Here is a 20,355-nt window from a genome sequence, read left to right as displayed (position 1 = left end):
GTTAAAGCAGTCACTAGTCTGGTCAATATAATGGATAACCTGTCATTACTCAATGCTGGTGAATGAGGAAGGTGAATGAGGGAGGGAAGGGGCTATTGTCCAGGCAGAACAGATAAGCGTTTACAAGCAGCCTGTGTTGCTCAACAGTAAGGAGAGTGAGGACACGCTCGTAATGAGAAGAAACCCAAAAGTTTCCACTGGTCTTGACTGTCAGGACAGAGACGGCGCCTGAAACTGTTTAAGATAAAGATGAAGGCAAAGTATCCATTCAGTTGTCCACTTGTCATGAACACCATTTCAGTTGGTGCCCAGTTCCAGCTAGCAGAGCTGGTTTAAGACTCCCAGTGTATACTAACCAAAGATCCTATTACAATACTATGATACGAGCAAACTAAACATTTATGGACACTAGTTTCACACATTTTGTCAACGTGAGTCATATCAGTGAACTTCACTACAGCATTGTGATCTGGTTCCCTCCGGTGTAGAAAAGGTCTTTAGTTGGTGATGTTTGGGCTCCAGAGGACATTTTATTTATGGGGTTTTACCTCCAATTAACCTTTGTATTCAATTAAACACACCCACACAGGCCTTCTATGAACTAGCCAGTAGCCTTTGATCCCACAGTAACATTTACAACAAAGTTGAAAAATTAAAATGTTTATTCATTCAAATAAACGTATGACCCACAAAAAGAAAAGGGCTTACCAAAAAAAAACTACGGAAGATTAAAAGAAAAACAGACCTTATACACATCCAATAGTCATGGAAACGCGGATACGTGGAAAATGTGTTTTTAAAACAAAACAAAAGCAGTTGGAGATGGAACGCGCAGTTGTCGTAACCGTGTATGTGTGTGACTCTAGGCGTTGCGGTCGATGCGGACGTCAACCTCGCGACCGCTGATCTTGGTTCCGTTCATCATCCTGCATGCCTGGTTAGCGCTCTCTGGGGAGTCAAACCTGACCGTACCACAGCCCTTAGACTTTCCTCCCTCCATCTTAATCTCTGCAAACATCACCTGGCCTGGAGAGGGAGTAAGAAAGGGGTGATGAGAGAGAAGAAAGAGCAGTAGACAGCGTTTAAGCACTGACACTGCTAAAGCCATTTTATTACTGCAGATCAAAGCTACATTCAATCCATCTGCAGGTTACTGAGTACAGTAGACTGATTGAAGAGGCTTACCACAGACACTGAACTTCTCCTTCAGTTTCTGCCAGGTCAGGTCATAGGACAGCTACAACACAACACAGGACATTAGAACACAGGGGCATACAATTCTAACTACTTTAGGGGGCATTTTCACAGAGCTAGATGACGCCTACTCTGTCTACAAGTGCTTCCAATTCACGCTACTTAATTTGTGTCCTTGATGTAAATACCCAGCAGTACATATAGTGGATTTGATCAGCCTTATTAAACATGTGTTAGGTGCTTTAATGTGCTTAAAAAGGGGTGTGTGCACATCACGTCATAATGCACATTTATACAGTATTTATTTATAAAACATACATTTCTGACAAAGATCTGACATCCTCCCTTGGCTCTGTCAGACATGGCTCCTCCTCCGTAGCCCCCGAACCCTCGGCTCATGGCCATGCCCCCCCCCATACGGTCATAGCCAGAGCCCATCCGCTCCATGGACCGGCTGCCCAAGCCACCTAGTAGAGGACACAGGGAATATGAGTGAGCACCGCAGATCGGAATCCCTACCGTAATGGTATTCAGGGGTTGTGCAGGCTTTAGTTCCAGCCCAGCACTCCCACACATCAAATCAAGGTCAAGCACAGTGAAACATTGGCAGTATGAAATGGGTGTGCTAACAGACAGTGAGAGATGTTAATGTAATGTTCGGTGTACCTAATCCTCCCCCAATGGGCCCCATGCCAAAACTGCTCATGTCTCCTCCATAACCTCCTCCTGATGGAGAGAACGCACGGCATCACACACACACACACACACACGTTACCACAACCTATCAGCACATCACAACACAAACAAGTTACAGCACACAAACATCTGTCAGTAACATGTTGGAGCCATAGGGCTGAATGCTAACTTGACCAGTGTTGTGTTATCCATACAGGAGTTGTGATTCAGCTCTTAGTACAGTCTACCTGCAGGTTCCAGTTCCAAGCTGCTACATGCCCAGTATAATGCCCACCATGGACCATGCTGTTAGTGGATGGATATATGAGGACTATGGAATGGATTATACCTATAATGACAGACAGTGACAGGTGTGTGTGAGAGAAAGAGTGAGAGAGAAAGTGAGGGAGGGTGTAAACTACTCACCCATTCCTCCAAAGGAGTCTCCGAAGCCTCTGCTCATGGACATGTCACTGCGACCAAAGTCTCTGTCCATCCCTCCTCCCATCCCCCCTGAGCGGTAGGACATGTCTGGAGAGGGGGAAGTGAAGAGAAGGAGAGAGAGGAGACGATGGCACAGTCAGAAATATACTCAGTGGAAAGTTCACATTAAACTTCAGGAGCATTTAAACAGTTTGAGACAATTATTTTGTCCTTAGTGGTGATGGGGGGGGGGGGGGGGGGGGGGGGGGGTCTATAGCAATATTATAGCAATAATATTGCAATAACATAGCAATATTATTTTGGATGATATTATATTGATAATGAGCAACATGAGCAATATGTTTTGTAACATCAAATCCCCGTATCGAATCACAATGCATACAGTGGGGCAAAAAAGTATTGTCAGACACCAATTGTGCAAGTTCTCCCACTTAAAAAGATGAGGCCTGTAATTTTCATTATAGGTACACTTCAACTATGACAGACAAAATGAGAAGAAAAAAAATCCAGAAAAATCACATTGTAGGATTTTTTATGAATTTATTTGCAAATTATGGTGGAAAATAAGTATTTGGTCAAAAACAAAAGTTTCTCAATACTTTGTTATATACCCTTTGTCGGCAATGACAGAGGTCAAACGTTTTCACACACCGTTGCAGGTATTTTGGCCCATTCCTCCTTGCAGATCTCCTCTAGAGCAGTGATGCTTTGGGGCTGTTGCTGGGCAACACGGACTTTCAACTCCCTCCAAAGATTTTCTATGGGGTTGAGATCTGGAGACTGGCTAGGCCACTCCAGGACCTTGAAATGCTTCTTACGAAGCCACTCCTTCGTTGCCCGGGCGGTGTGTTTGGGATCATTGTCATGCTGAAAGACCCAGCCACATTTCATCTTCAATGCCCTTGCTGATGGAAGGAGGGTTTCACTCAAAATCTCACGATACATGGCCCCATTCATTCTTTCCTTTACACGGATCAGTCGTCCTGGTCCCTTTGCAGAAAAACAGCCCCAAAGCATGTTTCCACCCCCATGCTTCACAGTAGGTATGGTGTTCTTTGGATGCAACGCAGCATTTTGTCCTCCAAACACAACGAGTTGTGTTTCATCTGACCATATGACATTCTCCCAATTTTCTTCTGGATCATCCAAATGCTCTCTAACAAACTTCAGACGGGCCTGGACATGTACTGGCTTAAGCAGGGGGACACGTCTGGCACTGCAGGATTTGAGTCCCTGGCGGCGTAGTGTGTTACTGATGGTAGGCTTTGTTACTTTGGTCCCAGCTCTCTGCAGGTCATTCACTAGGTCCCCCCGTGTGGTTCTGGGATATTTGCTCACCATTCTTGTGATCATTTTGACCCCACGGGATGAAATCTTGCGTGGAGCCCCAGATCGAGGGAGATTATCAGTGGTCTTGTATGTCTTCCATTTCCTAATAATTGCTCCCACAGTTGATTTATTCAAACCAAGCTGCTTACCTACTGCAGATTCAGTCTTCCCAGCCTGGTGCAGGTCTACAATTTTGTTTCTGGTGTCCTTTGACAGCTCTTTGGTCTTGGCCATAGTGGAGTTTGGAGTGTGACTGTTTGAGGTTGTGGACAGGTGTATTTTATACGGATAACAAGTTCAAACAGGTGCCATTAACCTGTAGTGACACCCCATCCCGTGAACAGGACCGTTGCCATCATCTGACACTAATTAGCATAACGCAACAGACATAAATCTTCCTAGAAAATATTCCTATTCATGAAAATCACAAGTGAAATATATTGGAACACAGCTTAGCATTTTGTTAATCACACGGTCATCTCAGATTTTCAAAATATGCTCTACAGCCAACGCTAGACAAGCATGTGTAAGTTTATCATAGCATTATGCCTTGCTAGCAGCAGGCAACCTTGTCACGGAAATCAGAAAAGCAATCAAATTAAATCGTTTACCTTTGATGAACTTCGGATGTTTTCACTCACGAGACTCCCAGGTAGACAGCCAAAGTTCATTTTTTCCCAAAATATTATTTTTGTAGGTGAAATAGCTCCGTTTGTTCTTCACATTCATATCTTTACAGTTTTGGAAACGTTAGTGTTTTCTATCCAAAGCTGTCAATTATATGCATATTCTAGCATCTTTTCCTGACAAAATATCCCGTTTAAAACAGGATTTTTTTTCCCAAAAAAATGTAAATACTGCCCCCTAACACCAAGAGGTTACAGGTAACAAGTGGAGGACTTCTTCTTAAAGAAGAAGTTATAGGTCTGTGAGAGCCAGAAATCTTGCTTGTTTGTAGGTGAACAAATACTTATTTTCCACCATAATTTGCAAATAAATTCATTAAAAATCCTACAATGTGATTTTCTGGATTTTTCTAATTTTGTCTGTCATAGTTGAAGTGTACCTATGATGAAAATTACAGGCCTCATCATTTTAAGTGGGAGAACTTGCACAATTGGTGGCTGACTAAATACTTTTTTGCCCCACTGTATGTAGAATTGTGATATCTACATAAGATACAGTGCCTTGCGAAAGTATTCGGCCCCCTTGAACTTTGCGACCTTTTGCCACATTTCAGGCTTCAAACATAAAGATATAAAACAATTTTTTTGTGAAGAATCAACAACAAGTGGGACACAATCATGAAGTGGAACGACATTTATTGGATATTTCAAACTTTTTTAACAAATCAAAAACTGAAATTGGGCGTGCAAAATTATTCAGCCCCCTTAAGTTAATACTTTGTAGCGCCACCTTTTGCTGCGATTACAGCTGTAAGTCGCTTGGGGTATGTCTCTATCAGTTTTGCACATCGAGAGACTGACATTTTTTCCCATTCCTCCTTGCAAAACAGCTCGAGCTCAGTGAGGTTGGATGGAGAGCATTTGTGAACAGCAGTTTTCACTTCTTTCCACAGATTCTCGATTGGATTCAGGTCTGGACTTTGACTTGGCCATTCTAACACCTGGATGTGTTTATTTTTGAACCATTCCATTGTAGATTTTGCTTTATGTTTTGGATCATTGTCTTGTTGGAAGACAAATCTCCGTCCCAGTCTCAGGTCTTTTGCAGACTTCTCCATTCTTCCAGAATGGTCCTGTATTTGGCTCCATCCATCTTCCCATCAATTTTAACCATCTTCCCTGTCCCTGCTGAAAAAAAGCAGGCCCAAACCATGATGCTGCCACCACCATGTTTGACAGTGGGGATGGTGTGTTCAGTGTGATGAGCTGTGTTGCTTTTACGCTAAACATAACGTTTTGCATTGTTGCCAAAAAGTTCAATTTTGGTTTCATCTGACCAGAGCACCTTCTTCCACATGTTTGGTGTCTCCCAGGTGGCTTGTGGCAAACTTTAAACAACACTTTTTATGGATATCTCTAAGAAATGGCTTTCTTCTTGCCACTCTTCCATAAAGGCCAGATTTGTGCAATATACGACTGATTGTTGTCCTATGGACAGAGTCTCCCACCTCAGCTGTAGATCTCTGCAGTTCATCCAGAGTGATTATGGGCCTCTTGGCTGCATCTCTGATCAGTCTTCTCCTTGTATGAGCTGAAAGTTTAGAGGGACGGCCAGGTCTTGGTAGATTTGTAGTGGTCTGATACTCCTTCCATTTCAATATTATCGCTTGCACAGTGCTCCTTGGGATGTTTAAAGCTTGGGAAATCTTTTTGTATCCAAATACAGCTTTAAACTTCTTCACAACAGTATCTCGGACCTGCCTGGTGTGTTCCTTGTTCTTCATGATGCTCTCTGCACTTTTAACGGATCTCTGAGACTATCACAGTGCAGGTGCATTTATACGGAGACTTGATTACACACAGGTGGATTGTATTTATCATCATTAGTCATTTAGGTCAACATTGGATCATTCAGAGATCCTCACTGAACTTCTGGAGAGAGTTTGCTGCACTGAAAGTAAAGGGGCTGAATAATTTTGCATGCCCAATTTTTCCGTTTTTGATTTGTTAAAAAAGTTTGAAATATCCAATAAATGTCGTTCCACTTCATGATTGTGTCCCACTTGTTGTTGATTCTTCACAAAAAAATACAGTTTTATATCTTTATGTTTGAAGCCTGAAATGTGGCAAAAGGTCGCAAAGTTCAAGGGGGCCGACCGAATACTTTCGCAAGGCACTGTAGTATTGGCACCTAAGTATCGGTATAATATCGCATCGTAAGGTCCCTGGCAATTCCCAGCCCGAGATGTGTCCCCTTACCTCCCATCCGTCCCATGTCTCTGGCTCCGAATCCCCCCATGCTGTCCATGCCACCAAACCCTCCAGGAAACACACAGTATTATATTAATGGATAGTCACAACAACCCATGTGTTGTCCAGTCATGTAACAAAGTGAATCAGTAGAGATCTATTATCTAGGACCTTACCTCCTAGTCTGCTCATCCCTCCATACCCAGGTCCTCCCTCCATACCTGACAGACAGAGTCACACACTTCACATCTCACATGGATTTGTTTTGTACTAAAGCTTATTCTACATGACCTCTAGACAACTTTCCACCAATTTCCACCCATTTCAGTGGTCGGAGGTGCGGGAGTCAGTATGTGATGTAAGTGCTTGGAGAAGGTACAGGAACAACAGACAGAGGGTTTAAAACATACAGCTACTCTTCACAACCGATAACTATGAACCGACTGGCTCCTCCATTGACCTGCAGTCTGTGTGTGTGGTTTAAATAGTAACAGTGTGTTTGCTGGAGTACTATGGCAAGGTTAGGGGTCAGTACTAACCTGCAGGGCCCATGTTGCCCATTCCTCCTCCACCACTCAGCCGGTTGGCATTGATAGGTTGTCCTCCTGGTCCCAGGCCCATCCCAATCCCTCCCAGACCCCCTACACACAGAGGACACAGAGTTGGAGTTTGTTTGACCACACAAACATAACATCCCTTATGTAATGCCTTGGTTCACTGGAGAACAGAACACTGAGCCAACTAGCTGACAACACGACCCATTTCTGATAGAGATAATGCTGAAGTCATTCTAACATGTAGGTGTTTTCTAGAGAAAGGGACAGGATGTCAGAAAGGGACAGGATGTGTACTCACGTGGTAACTGAGGAGCTTTCTCCACCGGGTGGAAATCATCAGCTGGCATAGACTTGTCATCCTGAAACACACAGAAACAACATATCAAGAGGTGGTTCTCACACAACATATTACCACACCAACATGTAACAGCCTCTATTTTATTTAACTAGGCAAGTCAGGTAAGAACTCATTCTTATTTTCAATGACGGCCTACTGGGGAACAGTGGGTTAACTGCCTTGTTCAGGGGCAGAATGACAGATTTTTACCGTGTCAGTTTGGGGATTCGATCTTGCAACCTTTCGGTTACAAGTCCAACGCTCAAACCACTAGGCTACCTGCCACCCCAATGACCTCTATGACCTTCCACACACATTAACTGTGTACAGTGTTACAGTGAAATCAGAAACATGCAAATAACAAAGCACACGTACCATCTTAACATGCATCTGTCTGTCAAACAGCATTTGGCCGTTGAACATGGCTAGAGAACAGAGTTAAGAATGCCAATAAAATTGTCACATGCTTCCTAAACTAACAGTGAAACGTAGTATATAATATATAAAGATACAGATGTAATCTGCAGCCTGTTGGAAGGTGGGTGTGTTCTGTGGTAGTATATAATATATAAAGATACAGATAGAATCTGCAGCCTGTTGGAAGGTGGGTGTGTTCTGTGGTAGTATATAATATATAAAGATACAGATAGAATCTGCAGCCTGTTGGAAGGTGGGTGTGTTCTGTGGTAGTATATAATATATAAAGATACAGATAGAATCTGCAGCCTGTTGGAAGGTGGGTGTGTTCTGTGGTAGTATATAAAGGATACAGATAGCCTGTACAGCCTCCAGGGCCTGTTCGAAGGTAACAGTCCCCATCCCTCTGCTCTTCCCATCCTTATCCTCCTTCACGTCAGCCCTCTTCACTGTTCCTGCCATACCAAACACCTCCTTCAGCTTCTTCCAGCCCACCTTGAAGTCCAGCTGGGAGGAGACCGCAGAGGGGAGGGACCGGGTTAGCATAGAAACAACTTACCACACAACACATCTAAACAGACAGGAGACGACAGAGTTAGCAATAGCATAGAGAACAGTGAAACTAACATGGTCAACATGGAACTTCAAGTTCTAGGAAGACATAGTTGGACTTGAGATTTAGAGTGCACCACTCAAGTTGTCTTCAATTGGTAAACCGGAATATTGGTAGGTTAACTTGGTACTTCAATACAGCAGATATAAATCTAGTGAGGGGAGATGGTCAGAGACAAAGGCACAGAGAAGTGAGACAGACATCAGAGAGTATAGTGTGTATGCTTGTCCTCACGTTGGCTACGAACACAGTAGTCCCTAGGCGTCCGACCCGTAGAGAGCTGATGACTTCATGGGGGACGTTGGGGTTGTTAGCGATGGAAGGGGGTACACCTACACCACCCGGTCCCCCCTCCTGCCCCCTGCCTCCCCCTCCAGGGTACATCCCCCCTGTACGCTGCAGCACACGCCGAGCACGCTCACCATCAGGATCCTGAAAGAGGGAAACAGATAACCCCTAAACTTTGACCTATTACTTCAACTCTTGAGCTTTAGCCGTCCACATCAGGGTTCTGGAGCAGGGAAACAAGGGGTTAAACACCTATGGCCCCATCCTTTGACCTCTGACCTATAATACAACTCTAAACTTTGACGTTAACTAGGCCTAGTTCTCAGTGATTACAGTTACAAACCATGTTAATGTAACCACATTTCCAGCAGGCTGGATTAAAGTGCAGATTTAGCACACCACTAAATTTAAATCTCTCATCACCATGTGGTGCCTAGAGTGTGAACAGGTCCTTACCGCCATGATATTGAGGGGTCTTCCATTCAGATCATATTTGTTCATGACTTCTATGGCCTTCTTCACAAACTCCTCATCTTTGAACTCCACAACACTGCAGGACAGACAGTCAGTGGATGAAGACATGCATAACAATGCCTCATGAAATTAAGGTGTGTCTGAAATAGACCCGATTCCCCATGTACACTACTTTTGACCAGAACCCTATTAGCCGCCCCATGTGACTCTGGTCAAAATGAGTGTACTGAATGGAGAATATAGGGCCCTACACGAGGACGGTACCACAGAATCCAGACAATAAAATTCAAAAATGTATTGAACTTATTTAAAATTTATTTTACCTTTATTTAACTAGGCAAGTCAGTTAAGAACAAATTCTTATTTTCAATGACGGCCTAGGAACAGTGGGTTAACTGCCTGTTCAGGGGCAGAACGACAGATTTGTACCTCAGGGGTTTTGAACTTGCAACCTTCCGGTTACTAGTCCAATGCTCTAACCACTAGGCTACCCTGCCGCCCCAACCTAGTAGGGAATCAACTAAATGTCTAAAAAAAAGTATTAATTTGCCCAAGTTTATTATAAGACATTAACAGAATGAGTCAATGATTCGTATTTCCTGCAACTTTCTGAAGAGGCAACGAGAATTCCCCCCACCTGTGCGTGCAGCTACCCCTTTATGTAGCCGTTTGCGACAATGCTAATAAACTCTTCTGGTATATGGAAAGGCTCACCCAAAAACCTTCTACACTAAATGTTCACTACTATAATTATTTGCATAAATCCAGTGGGTATCTGTTTGGCAAACACTACCATCACATACACTACAAAAACAAAGCAAAATAAAAGCCAATTGCTAGGTGCTGTGTATACCAAAATAATTGACATTGAAGTGTTTTCCCCAGGCCTCAAAATTGGCCTCCTGAGGTGGTTTAAGCATTGAGCAAAACAAAAACGGAGAAAACAGAATTTGGGGAGAAGCAAAACGGAGTCACGCAATATAATTCATACAGATTGTATAGGGCCCTAGGAATAGTGTGTCATTTGAGAAGCACCCCGTGTCCGCCTGGTCTCAGACTAGACTTAACATATAAGTAAATCCAGGACACTGAAATTAGTATGACTTGACACTTTTTACATGAAACAGAAGTTTACTTAAGGCAAAAAACTAAATGGTGGTTGGTTGGGGTGGATATATAACGTCTAGCAACCCAAACGTTGCATGTTCGAATCTCAAGGACAACTTTAGCAACTACTTACTACTTTTTAGCTACTTAGCTAAACCTAACCCGTTAACTTCTCTAGGATAGGGGGCAGCATTCGGAATTTTGGATGAAATGCGTGCCCAAATTAAAACTGCCTGCCACCCACACTCAGAAGCTAAGATACGCATATTATTATAGATTTGGATAGAAAACACAGAAGTTTCTAAAACTGTTAGAATCATGTATGTGACTATAACAGAACTTATTTGGCAAGCAAAACCCCGAGGACAAATCATTCAGATTTTTTTTGTTTTTGAGGTCACTCTTTTCAATGAGTTTTCATTGGGAATCCAGATTTCTAAGGGACCTTCCTGCAGTTCCTATCGCTTCCACCGGATGTCAGTCTGTAGATATTGGTTGAGGTTTTTCCTTTGAGAACTGAAGAAGTAACACTGTTCAGAATGAGGGAAGTGTACTCTTTGTTAGAGGCGCGTGACCTGAAAGCTAGCTACACTTTGTTTTCCTCCGGAATTGAACACAGACCATCCCATCTTCAATTTTATACGTAAAAAAATACCTAAAGTTGTATCACAAAAGTAGTTTGAAATGTTTGGACAAAGCTTACAGGTAACTTTTGTAGTCATATTGAGCGAGTTGGAACCGGATCAAACGTGCCAAATAAATGGACATTTTGGATATTTATCGACGGAATTAATTGAACAAAAGGACCATTCGTGATGTTTATGGGACATATTGGAGTGCCAACAGAAGAAGCTCGTCAAAGGTAAGGCATGAATTATATCATTATTTCAGTGTTTTGTGTCGCACCTGGATGGTTGAAAAATGCTTGTCTGTCTTTGTTTACTGGGGTGCTGTCCTCAGATAATAGCATTGTTTGCTTTCGCCGTAAAGTATTTTTGAAATCTGACACGTTGGCTGGATTCACAACAAGTGTAGCTTTAATTTGGTATATTGAATGTGTGATTTCATGGAAGTTTCATTTTTATAGTAATTTATTTGAATTTGGCACTGCATTTTCACTGGATTTTGGCCAGGTGGGAGGCTAGCGTCCTACATATCCCAGAGAGGTTAACCTAACCCTTAACCTAGCTAATGTTAGCCACCTAGCTAGCATTGGCCACAAATTGGAATTAGTAACATATACACATTGCAAATTCGTAACATAATACAAACTGCAATTCATAACATATGAAAATTGTAACTAACATTTCATATGAAATTAACACATACCATACGAAATGTAAAACATCATATTAAAGGGAGTGTGTCAGATTTACGTACAGGATCATACGAAATGTACTGAGACCACGTTGCAAGGTAAAGTTTGGTTCCTTACCCACATCCCTGTACAGATAACACCAGGGGTTCCAGAGACACAGATCCATAACAGAGGGAATGAACAAAGACAGTGATTAGACTGACAACAGTTAACATCATTATTACACATTTGACATCATGCTATCAGTGGATTACAGAATCCATCTTGAAGGGCCAGCTAACAGGCCTTGATGTGGGGAGTGTGTTTTGCTTGTATCCAAGGTAAAAAGTTAAGTGAATTTAAAAGACATTGACTTGGTTTGCTATAGACTTTTTTTTGTTGTTCCCAGTAGAGACATGGTACCCTTACCGTCTTCAGTGGAATAAAAAGAACTCAGGATATACTTACAAATATGTCCGTTCTGTGTCTACGTTTGTTTAGGAGTATATACTAAACAGTCCGTTTCTCAAACTACATATTACATTAAATGGCTGAATTGAATACATTCACAACCTTGTTTGCAAATTCCTGGCTGCATCATAATATTACAGATGAATAAACGATGGTGAGATTTTACTGTGAGCCGCTGGAGAAAGAAGAAAGTTACTTTATACAAAATCTACAATATTTTAGAAATAATTAGTTTGTTCATGAAGAGATAATTGTGCCATTGATCCAAATAAAAAGGTAACAATTTGAAGACCGAAAAGTAAAATGTCAATCAATAAGACATCAAAATCCATTTGAGAAATGGTCAACTGCCAAACTTTGACACCAATTGAGAAGACTACAACAACTTAAAAACAAAGGTGTACTAAGTTTCAGATGAATTCAAGTTAGTGTTCCAGAATCAACAAGAAGACATCCTCCATCACTCTACAGCCAACTAGGCTATAACAGGCTCTAGCTAACAGCCACCAACATATCATCCCATAGACATACATGGATAACCCCTTGGATCAGTGCCTTACAGAACACTTGGTAAATAAAGATATACTGCAGTGGAGGGCATTTAAAACCTCGTGCAGTGAGTTGGTCCACATCACTTACCCTTGACTTTCCTTCAGCATCCTTAAAGAGCTCCACGTATGTAACCTCACCAACTTCATGAGACATACAAAGGAAAAATACCAAGAGAACAAAAGGCATTTAAAATCACCAGTCGACTGTTGAACCACCACTCTCGCTCCAGGGCAGGCCGTTGCCTTGGTTATGCCGTTACGATGCTTCCCCATGATTGGTCAACAGTGAGCCCAGACCAATAGTCACCACACAACCCCTTCCAATGCCTTCCTGGGCTCGACTGAGACAGACACACAGTCAGTCAACTACTGTCAACCTGGGAATTCAGATCACACTTCAGTATAGAAGAACAGTTTGGTCAACACGGTTCCTGTCAACATAGCAAGAAGTCACTACAGTTTAAAAGGTGTCCTTTTCACCTTGAAAAAAGTATTTGTGAAGAGCTAAAGACCCAATAGTTCAGTGCACAGAGAGACAATGGTTTCATTCATACAAAACAATCATTTGTCACCTTAACACAGGTTCAACGGAATCAAGTAGTCAATACTACTAATTGTCTGAGGTTACATTTTGGAGCTGTAAGTCAATATCATAAAACCAATAGTAGCTAACTACATAACAACTTTAACAAGCACAGACATTTCAATTCAATCCAAGCTAAATTGGTGTCCACCAAGGAGTAAAAAATGAAAAATCCAGAAATGTCTATTCTACTGACTTAATAATATCTGCAATACAATAACATGTTGCCTCAAAAGAAGGAACTACGAGAAGATATGGCTAGGTCTATGTTCTGGTCACAAAGAGGACTGAGAAAGCTCCTGTTGAGCTGGAAAGAATAGGGCTCATCTCTATAGGGAGAAGAAGCATGGCCCTGTGTGTGGATGGATTACCTTTCTCTCTCATCAGATCTTTAATAGCCTGCCACTTCGTGTCATAGGGGATATTGCTAATGAACACACGGTTCCTGTGACCCCCTCCTCCGCCCTTCTTGTCTCCAGTGACCTGCTTCTCTTTGTAGGGGTGGAAGCGGTTCCCTTTGCGGCCTCCTCCGGACATCTTTTCTTTGAGCTCAGACTTAGTATTTTGGGTTGGGGCGGTTGCAGGGGAATCATTAGGGTCATCTGCAAGGGTTTCGGCATCATTGATAGGAGCGTCATCGATAGGGTCACCATCGAGAGGGGTATCATCATCACCAAGGACCTCATCTCCAAGGACCTCATCATCACCCAGGCCTAGGTCCTCTTCTTCTGCAGGGACATCTTCACCAAGAACCTCGTCTTCTTCCGGCTCTCTGAAGAAAACAGAAGAGGACAGTATTAATGGATGCAGCTAGCTTGTCTGTTATAGGTAATGTTACCTAAACCTACATGGCATGGTCATTTCACCCATGTGCACATAAATTTATGTAACTTCAATCTCCCTTAAGTAACATGGGTTTATAGACACAAACGGCTAGTTAGCTACAAAGTCAACTTTTCACAGAGAGGAGAGGAAAGTTACTGTAGGCAACTCTTGATTCAACTACAAACTGTCGGCTCTACACGGGCAATACATTACTACCAACTGTCTGTTGTTGGCTAACTAACTGTTCGCTAGCTAAATCTACATTAAGGGACTGTGCACCTAAACCATATAAATCCTATTAAATTACCGAGGGGCCATGTTATACACCTTCAAAGTCCCACAATGGGATGAAAATTGCAGCCATATTGGTCAGGGAGAAATCCAAACCAGTCTAATAGGAATGGATGGCAGTCGAGGTATAATCCAGATTTTACTTTATATAGTAAAAGAAAAGGCATGTGACATATCAGAAATGCTGTAATATAATTGTCAAACTAAAAATATTGCCATATATTATACAGTTCATATTAGTTTTATACAAATGTTCTGTATAAAGAGACTAATTAAAATAGTATATATAATATACACACACACACAAAACAGACCTTAATGTCTAAATGTTTGTTTTCTTGGACAGCAATATTAGTAACGTTACTTGTTGCATTGATAATTTGTTTAAATCCCATCATCAACTGATTTCAACCAGATTATGGCTGTGGATTGACTGCATTGTCTGAATGGAATGTTGGCATTACAAAAAAATATGGAATCATTCCTCTAAAGCTGGCTAACATACAGTAAGGATACATTTCTCAAATTCATTATTTACAGTCTTTTCACAGTACTGGCAAACTGGTTGACCAACTCCCTGCCCAAAATGGCTGACCTTTATCCGCCAAACGGTTCATGTACGCTCTAGTATGATAATTCTATGAGTTAAACGCACTAACGTTAGCTAGCTACACATGGTTGGATGGATAAAACTAATGTGGTTATCTGCATAACTACCTAGTAAAATAACGATATATTACACAAATCTAAAAACAAATTTGACGATCAACGAAGACGACGATAACCAACAAGTTAGCTAGCAAGCAAGCAAAGTAGCAACTAGGTAGCAAGCCATAGCTAGTTTGATGCTAGCTTTAATGCTAGGCTAACGTTAGCTAGCCTCCATCTTGTCTGTGAGTGCAGCACAGATTGTCAGAAAAATACGATATTTTAGTTACATTTTCAGGCCATTCGTGCCATCCTGAGATGTTCCCTCTGTCTCAGCCTCAATGGGTTCAATAATTTCCTGGACAATATCTGCCATATTCGTCGGTTTGCAGAGAAAGCTAATTCAATCGAGAGATGCGCCTCCGCTAACACTGCGCAATTTAAAATGAGTGACGCTCCAGGCCTCCACCAACGCGAGAAAATGCGAGAATTTGGCCTGGTTGTCTGGTTGTCTTTCATAGCCTAAAACCGAAACACCCGTAGGTTTCCCACAAACAATTTATATATTTCTACAGTTTCGATTTGGTTTTAGTCATTTCAATATTTCAATGAAACATATATTATATATATATATACAGTACCAGTCAAAAGTTCGGACAGTAATTTCAAAAAAATATTTAACAAGGCATGTCAAAGAACAACCAGGGAACAGCCTTGTTCAGGGACAAAAGTACAGATTTGTACTTTGTCAGCTCAGGGATTCGATCCAGCAACCTTTCAATTACTGGCCCATCACTGTAACCACTAGGCTGACACGGGGCTGACATATGGAACATTTCTGGGATCTTTCATTTCAGCTCATGAAACCAACACTTCACTTGTTGCATTTATATTTTGTTCAGCGCCATTGTTTGACACCCCTTCTTTAGCCTTTCTGCATCTCTCTCACACTCTCTATCTCTCTCTCGCTTTCTCTCTGAACCTAAGGCCCTTTAACTTTGTACATTCATAACAGTCCAAAAAATATCTTTCTTCTATGAATTGATAACATATTTCCAATCAATATAACCATATAAATATGATTCATTAACTGAATATCAATAATGTAATAATGATAAAAAAAATGTTTAGATTAAACATCCAACCAGGTCCAAAGTGTCATGTTGAACAGCCAGAAGCCCAAATATATATCTGACCATGTGCTTGTTGCGTCAAGTTGATATCTTTGGGTTCTGAGAGGGAGCCAGAGATGTTTGGCAAGTGGATGTTGTTATCAGGTCCACAATCAAACGGGCACGTAAGGCATGTGCCCTGGGGGCCCAAACCTCCAGGGGGCCCACAACCCTTGTAGAGTTGCAGGAAATTAGCTTTAAAACCGCATCATTTTCTCTCAGCCTAATGGCAAAATGTGAAGAATGGTATGACATATTATTTCTCTCTGCCCCATGATAAAATGTGTTGAAATGCAGGAAGTTAGCTGTTATCGCCCCCAAAATATGTTTTACTAAAAAAAATAGAGGTAGGTGCCCCGGGGCCCAAATGTGGTAGTCCGGCCCTGATCAGGTACATTCCGTGACACTGACACTTCTCACTATTTGAGGTCTGCATGTGACTTGTGTAATGTACCTTGTACATACACTAATAATAGTGAAGTGATACCATGATGTCCCACTGTAGAATAATGTGAATGTAAGTGGTCAGGTGATACCATGATGTCCCACTGTAGAATAATGTGAATGTAAGTGGTCAGGTGATACCATGTTGTCCCACTGTAGAATAATGTGAATGTAAGTGGTCAGGTGATACCATGATGTCCCACTGTAGAATAATGTGAATGTAAGTGGTCAGGTGATACCATGATGTCCCACTGTAGAATAATGTGAATGTAAGTGGTCAGGTGATACCACTGATGTCCCACTGTAGAATAATGTGAATGTAAGTGGTCAGGTGATACCACTGATGTCCCACTGTAGAATAATGTGAATGTAAGTGGTCAGGTGATACCATGATGTCCCACTGTAGAATAATGTGAATGTAAGTGGTCAGATGATACCATGATGTCCCACTGTAGAATAATGTGAATGTAAGTGGTCAGGTGATACCATGATGTCCCACTGTAGAATATGTGAATGTAAGTGGTCAGGTGATACCACTGATGTCCCACTGTAGAATAATGTGAATGTAAGTGGTCAGGTGATACCACTGATGTCCCACTGTAGAATAATGTTAATGTAAGTGGTCAGGTGATACCACTGATGTCCCACTGTAGAATAATGTGAATGTAAGTGGTCAGGTGATACCATGATGTCCCACTGTAGAATAATGTGAATGTAAGTGGTCAGGTGATACCATGATGTCCCACTGTAGAATAATGTGAATGTAAGTGGTCAGGTGATACCATGATGTCCCACTGTAGAATAATGTGAATGTAAGTGGTCAGATGATACCACTGATGTCCCACTGTAGAATAATGTGAATGTAAGTGGTCAGATGATACCACTGATGTCCCACTGTAGAATAATGTGAATGTAAGTGGTCAGGTGATACCATGATGTCCCACTGTAGAATAATGTGAATGTAAGTGGTCAGGTGATACCACTGATGTCCCACTGTAGAATAATGTTAATGTAAGTGGTCAGGTGATACCACTGATGTCCCACTGTAGAATAATGTGAATGTAAGTGGTCAGATGATACCACTGATGTCCCACTGTAGAATAATGTGAATGTAAGTGGTCAGATGATACCACTGATGTCCCACTGTAGAATAATGTGAATGTAAGTGGTCAGGTGATACCACTGATGTCCCACTGTAGAATAATGTGAATGTAAGTGGTCAGGTGATACCACTGATGTCCCACTGTAGAATAATGTGAATGTAAGTGGTCAGATGATACCACTGATGTCCCACTGTAGAATAATGTGAATGTAAGTGGTCAGGTGATACCATGATGTCCCACTGTAGAATAATGTGAATGTAAGTGGTCAGATGATACCATGATGTCCCACTGTAGAATAATGTGAATGTAAGTGGTCAGATGATACCACTGATGTCCCACTGTAGAATAATGTGAATGTAAGTGGTCAGGTGATACCACTGATGTCCCACTGTAGAATAATGTGAATGTAAGTGGTCAGGTGATACCACTGATGTCCCACTGTAGAATAATGTGAATGTAAGTGGTCAGGTGATACCATGATGTCCCACTGTAGAATAATGTGAATGTAAGTGGTCAGATGATACCACTTATGTCCCACTGTAGAATAATGTTAATGTAAGTGGTCAGGTGATAACATGATGTCCCACTGTAGAATAATGTGAATGTAAGTGGTCAGATGATTCCACTGATGTCCCACTGTAGAATAATGTGAATGTAAGTGGTCAGGTGATACCATGATGTCCCACTGTAGAATAATGTGAATGTAAGTGGTCAGGTGATACCACTGATGTCCCACTGTAGAATAATGTGAATGTAAGTGGTCACTGATGTCCCACTGTAGAATAATGTGAATGTAAGTGGTCAGGTGATGATGTCCACTGATGTCCCACTGTAGAATAATGTGAATGTAAGTGGTCAGGTGATACCATGATGTCCCACTGTAGAATAATGTGAATGTAAGTGGTCAGGTGATACCATGATGTCCCACTGTAGAATAATGTGAATGTAAGTGGTCAGGTGATACCACTGATGTCCCACTGTAGAATAATGTTAATGTAAGTGGTCAGGTGATACCACTGATGTCCCACTGTAGAATAATGTGAATGTAAGTGGTCAGGTGATACCACTGATGTCCCACTGTAGAATAATGTGAATGTAAGTGGTCAGGTGATACCATGATGTCCCACTGTAGAATAATGTGAATGTAAGTGGTCAGGTGATACCACTGATGTCCCACTGTAGAATAATGTGAATGTAAGTGGTCAGATGATACCACTGATGTCCCACTGTAGAATAATGTGAATGTAAGTGGTCAGATGATACCACTGATGTCCCACTGTAGAATAATGTGAATGTAAGTGGTCAGGTGATACCACTGATGTCCCACTGTAGAATAATGTGAATGTAAGTGGTCAGGTGATACCACTGATGTCCCACTGTAGAATAATGTGAATGTAAGTGGTCAGATGATACCACTGATGTCCCACTGTAGAATAATGTGAATGTAAGTGGTCAGGTGATACCATGATGTCCCACTGTAGAATAATGTGAATGTAAGTGGTCAGATGATACCATGATGTCCCACTGTAGAATAATGTGAATGTAAGTGGTCAGATGATACCATGATGTCCCACTGTAGAATAATGTGAATTTAAGTGGTCAGGTGATACCACTGATGTCCCACTGTAGAATAATGTGAATGTAAGTGGTCAGGTGATACCACTGATGTCCCACTGTAGAATAATGTGAATGTAAGTGGTCAGATGATACCATGATGTCCCACTGTAGAATAATGTGAATGTAAGTGGTCAGATGATTCCACTGATGTCCCACTGTAGAATAATGTGAATGTAAGTGGTCAGGTGATACCATGATGTCCCACTGTAGAATAATGTGAATGTAAGTGGTCAGATGATTCCACTGATGTCCCACTGTAGAATAATGTGAATGTAAGTGGTCAGGTGATACCATGATGTCCCACTGTAGAATAATGTGAATGTAAGTGGTCAGATGATACCATGATGTCCCACTGTAGAATAATGTGAATGTAAGTGGTCAGGTGATACCACTGATGTCCCACTGTAGAATAATGTTAATGTAAGTGGTCAGGTGATACCACTGATGTCCCACTGTAGAATAATGTGAATGTAAGTGGTCAGATGATACCACTGATGTCCCACTGTAGAATAATGTGAATGTAAGTGGTCAGATGATACCACTGATGTCCCACTGTAGAATAATGTGAATGTAAGTGGTCAGGTGATACCATGATGTCCCACTGTAGAATAATGTGAATGTAAGTGGTCAGGTGATACCATGATGTCCCACTGTAGAATAATGTTAATGTAAGTGGTCAGGTGATACCACTGATGTCCCACTGTAGAATAATGTGAATGTAAGTGGTCAGATGATACCACTGATGTCCCACTGTAGAATAATGTGAATGTAAGTGGTCAGGTGATACCACTGATGTCCCACTGTAGAATAATGTGAATGTAAGTGGTCAGATGATACCACTGATGTCCCACTGTAGAATAATGTGAATGTAAGTGGTCAGGTGATACCACTGATGTCCCACTGTAGAATAATGTGAATGTAAGTGGTCAGGTGATACCACTGATGTCCCACTGTAGAATAATGTGAATGTAAGTGGTCAGATGATACCACTGATGTCCCACTGTAGAATAATGTGAATGTAAGTGGTCAGGTGATACCATGA

The 20,355-nt window shown here is 41.6% G+C and overlaps 1 protein-coding gene across 1 annotated transcript; it reads right to left on the bottom strand.

Moving 5' to 3' along the window:
* Nucleotides 1–644: 644 nt before the first annotated feature.
* LOC139395924 (myelin expression factor 2-like) lies at nucleotides 645–15,445 on the bottom strand. Its single transcript, XM_071143231.1, has 17 exons — nucleotides 15,268–15,445; nucleotides 13,585–13,985; nucleotides 12,719–12,771; nucleotides 11,747–11,754; nucleotides 9,187–9,280; nucleotides 8,677–8,874; nucleotides 8,183–8,336; nucleotides 7,788–7,837; nucleotides 7,374–7,434; nucleotides 7,058–7,159; nucleotides 6,695–6,739; nucleotides 6,528–6,587; nucleotides 2,296–2,400; nucleotides 1,861–1,920; nucleotides 1,513–1,661; nucleotides 1,186–1,237; nucleotides 645–1,026 (listed from the first exon to the last, which is right to left on the bottom strand). Exons 1-17 carry the CDS (start codon nucleotides 15,351–15,353, stop codon nucleotides 863–865), a joined length of 1,842 nt encoding a protein of 613 aa, XP_070999332.1. The 5' UTR covers nucleotides 15,354–15,445; the 3' UTR covers nucleotides 645–862.
* Nucleotides 15,446–20,355: the final 4,910 nt, after the last annotated feature.

This window comes from Oncorhynchus clarkii, unplaced genomic scaffold (genome assembly GCF_045791955.1).
Source record: "Oncorhynchus clarkii lewisi isolate Uvic-CL-2024 unplaced genomic scaffold, UVic_Ocla_1.0 unplaced_contig_3712_pilon_pilon, whole genome shotgun sequence".
Taxonomy (NCBI): domain Eukaryota; kingdom Metazoa; phylum Chordata; class Actinopteri; order Salmoniformes; family Salmonidae; genus Oncorhynchus; species Oncorhynchus clarkii.
This window is presented reverse-complemented; position numbering and strand designations above follow the sequence as displayed.

Bases quoted from the DNA above. Each gene is read 5' to 3' on its own strand.
- LOC139395924 (XM_071143231.1), bottom strand. From the start codon at position 15,353: ATGGCAGATATTGTCCAGGAAATTATTGAACCCATTGAGGCTGAGACA. The intron at 12,772-13,584 runs GTAATCCATCCA...TGTCTCATGAAG, and splicing joins AGATCTGATGAGAGAGAAAG to TTGGTGAGGTTACATACGTG. The intron at 7,435-7,787 runs GTACGTGTGCTT...TGTGTGTTTCAG, and splicing joins GACAGATGCATGTTAAGATG to GATGACAAGTCTATGCCAGC.